At 41.1% G+C, this 9,721-nt stretch overlaps 1 protein-coding gene across 1 annotated transcript in view; it reads left to right on the top strand.

Moving 5' to 3' along the window:
* Nucleotides 1–6,668, top strand: part of LOC106526881 (protein Wnt-7a) — a 19,195-nt gene extending 12,527 nt beyond the window's left edge. Inside the window, exon 4 of the mRNA XM_014021597.1 lies at nt 4,859–6,668. Within this exon, the coding sequence (XP_013877051.1) occupies nt 4,859–5,338 (480 nt within the window). The 3' untranslated portion in view covers nt 5,339–6,668. The remainder of the gene's footprint in view (nt 1–4,858) is intronic.
* The last annotated feature ends 3,053 nt before the right edge of the window (nt 6,669–9,721 follow it).

Raw genomic sequence — 9,721 nt, 5'->3', positions numbered from 1 at the left:
GTGTGTGTGTGTGTGTGTGTGTGTGTGTGTGTGTGTGATGAGGAAGCTCAGCTTGGAGACAAACCAGAGGAGGAGCTGATCCCAAAAGTTGGTTCTAGGCCCATCTGGTGGTTTCTGCTCCCCTGCCTGCTGCCTCAGGACACCACAGGATTTATCAAACATGCATGAATGAGTCAAAGCAAGACTCTGGGCATGTTTTTGATGAAAGTATAACTTGATATAAAACTCAAAAAAGTTGAGTTTACATGATGTAGATCCTTTAAAATGAGTAAGAACAGAAACTCTTTAAAATTTCACCAAACAAAACCATGTCCATGTTACTTCAAGATAAAAACATTTATGAGCTGAAGGAAGGGCTCCAGTTAGATTTTCAGCTGTTTGTTCAGACATGACATTTAAAGCCAGAGTCTAACTGGCCTATCAGAGACAAGCTGGCAAACGGTTTTTATCAAAATGTCTCAAAATGTTTGCTGGGTGTCCATCCTTGTCCTGGAACAGTGGACCAGATTTTTACCCTTGGTAGGAGGGTCATGGGAGTTTGCCTCTCTGGTCTACATGTGTTTTTTTAAGACTTGGAAAAGGATTATGACCGTGTTCCTCAAGGAATTCTGTGGGGGGTGCTGTGGAGTATGGAGTGTCTGGGTTGCTACTAAGAGCGATCCAGTCCCTGTAAAACCAAAGCAGGACCTGTGTTCACATTCTTGGCACAAAGTCGAGCTTGTTCTCAGGGTTGGACTCCATGGCTGTCCTTGTCTCCGATCCTTTTTGTAGTGTTTATGGACAGGATCTCAAGGCACAGTCGTGGAGAGGAGGGTGTCTAGTTGAGGAACCACAGGGTCTTGTCTCTGCTGTATGCAGATGATGTGGTTCTGTTGCTGAGCTCCTTTAAGTCTGAGACCATGGTTCTCCACCAAGAACAGGTGGAATGCTCCCTCCAGGTCAGGGTGGAGTCTGTGGCTGAAGTGAAAGAGTTAAAATTTAGGAGTCTTGTTCTAGAGTGATGGAGCAGATGGACTGAAGGATTGCAGCTTCAGCCACAGTAATGAGGACGTTGCTTCGGTTAATTATGGCGAGCTAAGAGCTAAGTTGAAAGGCAAAGTTATGGATTTACTGGTCTGTCTACATTCCAACCGTCACCTGTGGTCATGATGTTTGGATCATGGCCAAAAGAACAAGATCTTGGATATAAACTGCTTCTTCCATGGGTGGCTGGGCTCAGCCATACCCCTAATTTACAATAGATGTGGCTACGCTCCAATCTGACCTCCGCAGCAAAAACTCACCCATTCTAATCAATGAGAGTATTTACACTGACGGTGATTCACCAAAGTTAGAGCCAATCATATCTTTGCTGGACGCCGGAGATGCTCCGGAGTCAAGCTACAGAGATCACATCGCACCAACAGGAAAAGGAACAAGCACAACATCCATATTTTCACAATAAGACACCAAATACAGACTAATTATGTCAAAATCTCAGCTATATTAATAAATATATGGATATATTTCTACACAAATGTTGTCAGAATGTATGGTTCTGTTTTGCAAGAAGATGCAACACGTAGCATGTAGCATATGTGTACACACACGATACACATGGATTTTATTTTGAAATCAGAAGTTTCAAAAAGACGACAGCGATACAGTTTCAACCATAGAAATCAAAAGCTTTTATATCAGTTTTCAGCTGTGTTTGGAGTTCATCTTTCCCAGAATTAATAATTTTTTGCTCCGACTTCCACATTTACCACTGGATTTATTGCGCGATCTCCTTCCTGTACACCCTCCCTCCTCTGTGTGTCGCACCAGAGCGGAGCTGAGTGAAGCAGAGGCTGTATAAGTTGGGGTAAAACGAACCGCTGCTAACTGCGCACCGCAGCACACCGCAGCACACCACAGCGCAGCGGAGCGGAGCCACGTGTAGTGTAAATTCGGGGTTAGTGATAAGGTGAGGAACTCCATCATTCAGAGGAAGCTCAAAAGATTCAGTTGAGGTCGTTCAGACATCTGATTAGGATGTCTCCTTTCGGAGGTTTTCTGGGTAAGTCCCACTGTTAAAAGACCCTGTGGCAGACCTAGAACTCATTGGAAGGATTATATATCCCCCTGGCTTGGAAACACCTTGGCATCCCCCCAGGACGATCAGGATAATGTTGCTAGACATGTCTGGGTTTCTTACCTGGACCTGTCAACCATGGACAAGCTGTATGAAATGAATGGAAGAATGTTTGCTGAGGGGGTTGTGATGCTTTCAGTTTTATTTGAATTTTGTACAGTTCAAACTATTTGTGAAACAAATTTTTCCTCACAAAACTTTTCCAGACATCTTGGAACTGTCTCAGTTTAGTTGTCAATTGGCAAGCGGCAGAAAACGGACGGATGGACAAATACAGCTCTAATGGTTCTCTGTATGCAAAAGGATGATCTTCTTTGAACACATCAGAAGCAGCAGGTGGGATTAGACTCTTAGAGAATAAAAGACCTTTATTTATTACAGCAAAGCTTTCATGTTTAATGATGATGAGGATATTAGTTTGTGTTCGGTTTTTGGCAATAAATAGTGATAGTTTCAGTGTTATTTTATTTCTTTGATGTCCATTAATTCAGTGTTTGTCTGGACTGAGGGGTGCATGATCACACTCACCCCCAATTTACACTACATGCATCTCCGCTCCGCTCCGACCTCCGCAGCAAATACACAACCATTCTAATCAATGAGAGTATTTGCATTGGCTCCACAAGGCTGCACAGGGCAGCGGTGAGCAGACAGCAATCCGGCAAAATTAGAACAGATCCTATTTTTGCTGGATGCTGGAGCTGCTCCGGAGTCAATTTACAAAGATCACATCGCACCAACAGGAAAAGGAACAAGCACAACATCCGTATTTTCAAAATAAAACATCTATTTCTCGGAATAATGTCAAAATCCCAGCTATTTTAATAAATATATGGATATATTTCTACACAGATGCTGTCAGAATGTATTGTTCTGTTTGGGAAGCAGATGGCAACATGTAGCATGAAGCATACAGTATGTGTACACACCAGAGCAGAGCTGAGATTGTACAAATTGGGTTGCAAATGAACAGCTGCGAACTGCGCACCGCAGCGCAGTGCAGCGGAGCCACATGTAGTGTAAATCCAAGGTAAGCTGCATTTGGCTAAGGCTTTTAAAACACCTGAAAATATGACAACTTTATCCACCTATCCATTTTCTTTACCTGATCTTTGTTCAGGGTTGCAGGAAAGCTGTTACCTCAGTGCAGTGGTCATTGTGTACATGGTTACAAACCAGAGGGAAAGAGTTCCCTCTGAAGGAGGTCGTTCAGCCTGAGGCACAGAGAGAAAGACCCTAAAGTCCTGCCAGATCTATTTAAAGATTCCTCTCCTCCAAAACGAAAAGAAACAAGTCTGCTTGCTGTGAACTCGACAGGCCAGTGAGTGTCTGCAGGCTCCACAGCAACCTTTAAACTAATCAGACCCCATCTGAGCAGATCAGTGTTGTGGTCACTCCACAAGAACTTTCTTTCTTGTTGCTGAAGAAAAGTTTATGAGCATAATGTAGATCTATGGTAAAAATGGTAAATGGACTGAACTTATAGCTCTTTATCAGCCCCATGGGGACGCCAAAGTGTCACCCAAGGCAAACACGTCCTAGGTGAGGGATCAAAAAAAGCCCATCAATCCCATGGTTGTGCTTCAGTACAATATGTGTAACTAAATAAACTCTAGACAGTTGTTATTTCTAAAAATAAATTAATACATCTCTCAGTTATTATAAATGCTATGGTAAAAACCAGCCCCTTGTTCTTTGCTTTGTTTTGTGTTGACAAACGGTTGCTTTCTGGAAGTGTGGCTGCTGTTGAAGTTTAAAATGATTGGATCTGATTTTAATCAGTCATTAAACGGTAATGTTTTTTCTCTATATGTTTGTATTCATGCAAAATGAGGTAGATCCTTGTAATTTACAGAAAATCTGTGCACATTGGTACATGTAATGTCTTCATTTTTTCCCTTTATTTCTTTGTATTGCATGACTAAAGCTGTTTTCCACATCTTATTTTAGGTCCTCTGTACATTATAACTGAGAATCCCACTCAGGTGGGGGACCCCTGTCCCACTTAGTGCAGTTTCTGAGGTGGTGCAGAGTATTCTTGGGGTCTTGAGGAGGACAGTGCTGTGTTCTCTGTGTGATGTCTGCCTTCAGTTCATCTCAGAATTTTGATAACTGGCATTTATGTATACTTAAGTCTGAGAGTAGGAGCAAATTTAAAAAATTCTCAGCACTTCAGTCTAAAACTAAATTCTAAGAAATGTGATAAATACAGGCCCAGATAGTTGATAGATATATAGATAGATAGATAGATAGATAGATAGATAGATAGATAGATAGATAGATAGATAGATAGATAGATAGATAGATAGATAGATAGATAGAAAACAGTTGTCTTTAGATGATTATCTGAGTATTTAGTGCATGGAAACATGTTGATATTTGTTTTGTAAGTGTGTTTGGAGCCTGTCTTGTAAAATATGGCACATCCATAGCTACTGGCCACAGGGTGACATACTGTGGCAGCTCTGAGATCTCTGGAATGCTCACTTTTATCCGGAATGGTGGAAAACGTTTGTCTCAACCTGTTGAACTATTTATGCAAAATGTAGCTCTGGGCTATGTTACAAAACTTAAATGCTTTTTAACATGTCCTCTGGAGACAACAAGAGAAAGCAAATCTAAAATTGTGTTAAATCAAAATGCAAACAATTGTTAGCACAGACTTGTTAAAGTAAAGTTTTTAAAATCTACTGTTTTTTATAAGTATGTTTGCTTCATGTGAGTTTGTTCTCCATGTTGTAGGTTCTGGAGAAGGGCATGCATCTAGAGTGCAAGTGTCACGGCGTCTCTGGATCCTGCACCACCAAGACGTGCTGGATGACGCTCCCCAAGTTTCGTCAGCTGGGCTACATGCTGAAAACCAAGTACAACCAGGCCATCCAGGTTGAGGCAATGCGCTCCAGCCGCAACAAACGTCCCACCTTCCTGAAGATTAAGAAGCTTCCCTCCTACCGCAAACCCAAAGACACGGACATGGTCTATATCGACAGGTCACCCAACTACTGTGAGGCCGACCAGCTGACAGGCAGCATGGGAACACAGGGGCGTCTGTGCAACAAAACAGCTCAGCAACCCAACAGCTGTGACCTGATGTGCTGCGGCCGAGGATACGACACGCACCAGTACTCACGTGTCTGGCAGTGCAACTGCAAGTTCCTGTGGTGCTGCTATGTCAGGTGCAACACCTGCAGCGAAAGGACAGTGGTGTACACCTGTAAATAGACTATTTTATGCTCTGCTAGACTGAACTGTGAGTTTGTGTGAGCATGTGTGTATGGGTGTGTAGTTAATACTGTGAGTTTCAGGAGTTTTCATTTCTTTTGGTATTCTGTCCATTTTGTTGCCTTGCATCCTGGAATTTATATGGATTTTTAATTTGATTAAAAGCAACATTTCTCAAAAAAAAAATACAAAAAGTTAGTGAAGTTGAGGAGGAAAAATTGTTCTAAATAACTTAAAAGTAGATCAAATTGAAAAGTGGTGCATGCATATGTGTTCACCAATGTTCAAACATTAACTTTAGATGACACCTACTTAGTTAATTAAGATCCACCTCCATTCCACCACATGCTAAAGGTGACTGATTGCACTGAGATCTTGTGTCTGTGGAGACCTTTGGAGGTCAGTGAAATGATAGCCTCCAGAATCAACATTGTCCAACAACTCTGAGTAGTGCAGGCCACCACCAAGCAAGAGGCCACTAAAGGCTGCACAGAGTTGAGCATTTTGGAAGAGTGTTGGGAAAAATACATTGATGAAAGAAGAAAATGCCAGACTGTTAAGATTGTTTCCCCCAAAATTGTGGTGGTCAGATGAGACCAAACAGCAATGAACAACTTCATGTCTGAGCTAAACCTACATTTCACCATGCTGAGATCACCATTCCTACAGTGAAGCATGGTGATGGCAGCTTCATACAGTAGGGATGTCTTTTATTATTAAGGACTGGGAAACTGATGGATAGAGCAAAATACGCTGACATTCCTCAGAGGAACTTGTTGGAGTCTTCCAGAGATTTAGAACTTGGACAGCTTTACAACTTGGTCCACCTTCCTGCAGGATATAGACCATAAACACACTGATGGTGGAACACTCCACTGGTTTAAGGATAACCAGTTGAAGGTCCTGGAATGGTCCAGTCAAACACTAAAACTACTCCAACAGGGAAATTCTGGTTTAATTTAAAGATTGTTGGACCAGAGCTGCTCCAACCTGAAAGGGCTGTAGCAGTTTAGTTATAAAGAATGGACTAAAATGTTAGATGGGCCAATGGTTGGATGATTCAATGGTTGGATGGTTGGATGGATCAATGGTTGGATGGTCCAGTGCGTCAATGGTCCAATGCTTTGATGGTTGGATAATCAAGATGGTCCAATGGGTGAATGGTTGGATAGACTAATGGTTGGATGGATGGATAGTCTAATGGTTGGATGGTCCAATGGTTGGATAGTTGGATAGTCTAATGTTTGGATGGTCCAATGGTTGGATAATTGGATAGACTAACCCCTAATTTACACTACTTGCATTCCGTCTCCGCTCCGCTGCGGTCCGACCTCCGCAGCAAATACACACCCATTATAATCAATGAGAGTGTTTACACTGGCTGCGCACGGCTGCACACGGCGGCGGTGAGCGGACGGCGATCTGTCAAAATTAGAACAGATCCTATTTTTGCCGGACGACAGAGCAGCGCCAGAGTCAATTTTTAAAGATTACGTTGCACCAACAGGAAAAGAAACGAGCACAACATCCGTATTTTCAAAATAAGACACTTTTAGGCTGGATAATTTGTCAGAATAATGTCGAAATTGCGGCTATATTAATAAATATACGGATATGTTTCTACACAAATGCTGTCAGAATGTATCATTCTGTTTGGGAAGCAGATAGAAACGTAGCATGAAGCTTTGTGTACACACGATACACGGGGATTTTATTTTGAAATCAGAAGTTTCAGAAAGCCGACAGCGAGACAGTTTCAACATAGATACCAAAAGCCTATTTTATACCGTTGTTTTCAGCTGTGTTTGGAGTTGGTCTTTCACAGGACTAATTATTTTTTGCTATGACTTCCACGCTTATCACTGAATTTATCGCGCGATCTGCTTCCTGCACGTCTGTCGGACTGGAGCAGAGATAATGTAAACTGGACTTGAAATGCACAACTGCGACCTACGCAGTGGAGACGGAACGCAAGTAATGTAAATTAGGGGTAATGGTTGATGGTCCAATGGTTGGATGGTTGGGTGGTCCAATGGTTGGATAGTTGGTTAGTCTAATGGTTGGATGGTCCAATAGTTGAATGGTAGGATAGTCTAATGGTTGGATGGTCAACTGGTTGGATAACTGGATAGTTTATCTTCTTCTGAATGGGTGTTCTGAACTGTAATTTCATTGTGCTCTGTACAATGACAATACAGATCTAATCTAATCTCTAATGGTTGGATGGTCCAGTGGTTGGATAGTTGTGTAAGAAATACGTGTTTTAATATGGTATGTCCGAATAAACAGGATTCAGCTGGATTTCTTGTTAAAAACTTTATTTCAGTCCTTTTCCAATCAGGTTCATTCAGCTCTCAGCAGCACAGGCCTCAGCGTACAACCTTGGGCCAAACCAAAACAAACACRGGAGCTCTGCTCTGAGCAGACACTCTGCAAAACACTGACAACTTCTTTTTACTATAATAATGAATTGAGCTTATAATGTTCATCTCTTCCTGGTTACACCCCAGGAGGTGTTACCTTTTACGTCAGACGTCAGAACGTCACTCAGTTTTGTTTAGGCTAAGAGAAAGAACACATGATAACACACCAACTCTTTGTCAGCTTCAACCTTACAGACTGAAATGATCAGAAAGTATAAAATACAAAACTGAATCTAATATTCAATTAATCAGTTACAAAATTTCTTCAGTTGGATAGTCTAATGGTTGGATAGTCCAATAGTTGAATGATCGGATAGTGCAATGGGTGAATGGTTGGATAGACTAATGGTAGGATAGTCTAATGGCTGGATGGTCCAATGGTTGGAGAGTTGAATAGTTTAATTGTTGGAGGGTTGGATGGTCTAATGGTTGGATAGACCAGGAACTGAATCAACAAACTTCAGTAATTTAAAGTATTTTTGTTAATATACTGTATTTTTACATTATAATCTAATTAAAATTCATTTAAATCCCAAGCTGTTAGGCAACAAAACAGAAATAAAATGAAAGAGGGTGAATTGTTTTGACACCCACTGTATAGTAAAATTCAAGAGCCATTTTAAACTGCAGACAGCTTTTCTGCTGGCCACAATTGTTTACAGCTCCTCCTCTCCTCAAACTGTATATATGTTGTTTCTATAAAGTAATAATTTATTGAGTGAGGAAAAACTACTGATCGTTAAAAAAACACTTTAAATTTGGTGTAGATGCATAAAAAGTGCACCTAAATGTATAAGCTCTTTTTAAAGCTCTTTTTTTTTCTTTCTGCAAGACAACTTAAACACTGGAGCTGCAAAGTAAAATGATTCAAACTGAACTAAAGTTATTGGAATAATGGGCCTGCAGCTTTGTTACATTAGGTGTACAGGAACTACTGATGGTGGGCTGATGTAATGTCACTGCTTTTTTTTTCATGACCTTCCAGTCAGCCAACACTGTTTCTAACCCTGACAGTTACTTTTCTAAGGTAATATCTAAATGAGCTGTGATTGTTGGAGACTAGTTGGCATCAACAGTTTTTAAAATGTTCTCTTAAAATAGTCAAAGTGTAATTTTGTGCATTTCTAACTCGTAACCAGACGCTGGAGCTGTACTCTGTCTTCTGTACAGGAGCTCTCTTACTGAAAACATGAAGATGTGCCAGGAAATAATTCATATTCGGCTTATGTTGGTGGCTAAACCTGGAACCGATACTGGTATCTGCCTGGTATCTCAATAATTACTCAGTATTGGTACTTGTACTTGGTTTGAGACAAACTAGAACTGGGACACCCCTACTCAGAATGCATGGCTTGTCGCTGGCTGCAAAGGGGTTTCAGTGAAAGTGAAACAGAAACTAGTCACTAAGAGTCACAGCTCTGTGGATATATTGTATGTTTGACGGCCCACAGACTAAATTTGACAGAAGCTATGACTGCAGTGTTGAGAGTGAAAAGTGAAATGTTGGTGAAAAACATGGTGCAGGATGAAAGACAAACACTGTTGATGTCAAATGTATTTATAGCATGTTTAAAAACACTACTGATACTTTCTATCATCCCATCCTCCTGCTGAGTGGTTTTTGGCACCATGTTGACTTTTAACACATCTGAACATGCAGAAAGTATCCAAACAGTTGTTCTTTTACCATCAGGCTGTGCAGTGTCTGTTAAAAGCTGTTTAAAGAAAACAAATTGATTTAATTATGTTTTGTCTCTTATTGAGAGGTTTTGGGTTGTAGCACAATAAAAGTAAAGCTGCATTTACACTCATTGGCCACTTTATTAGGTACACCTGTCCAACTGCTCGTTAACACTTAATTTTTAATCAGCCAATCACATGGCGGCAACTCAGTGCATTTAGGCATGTAGACATGGTCAAGACAATCTCCTGCAGTTCAAACCGAGCATCAGTATGGGGA

The sequence above is a fragment of the Austrofundulus limnaeus genome, unplaced genomic scaffold (genome assembly GCF_001266775.1).
Source record: "Austrofundulus limnaeus strain Quisiro unplaced genomic scaffold, Austrofundulus_limnaeus-1.0 Scaffold298, whole genome shotgun sequence".
Taxonomy (NCBI): domain Eukaryota; kingdom Metazoa; phylum Chordata; class Actinopteri; order Cyprinodontiformes; family Rivulidae; genus Austrofundulus; species Austrofundulus limnaeus.
Note: the sequence above shows the minus strand (reverse complement) of the source record. Positions and strands in the feature narration are given on the sequence as shown.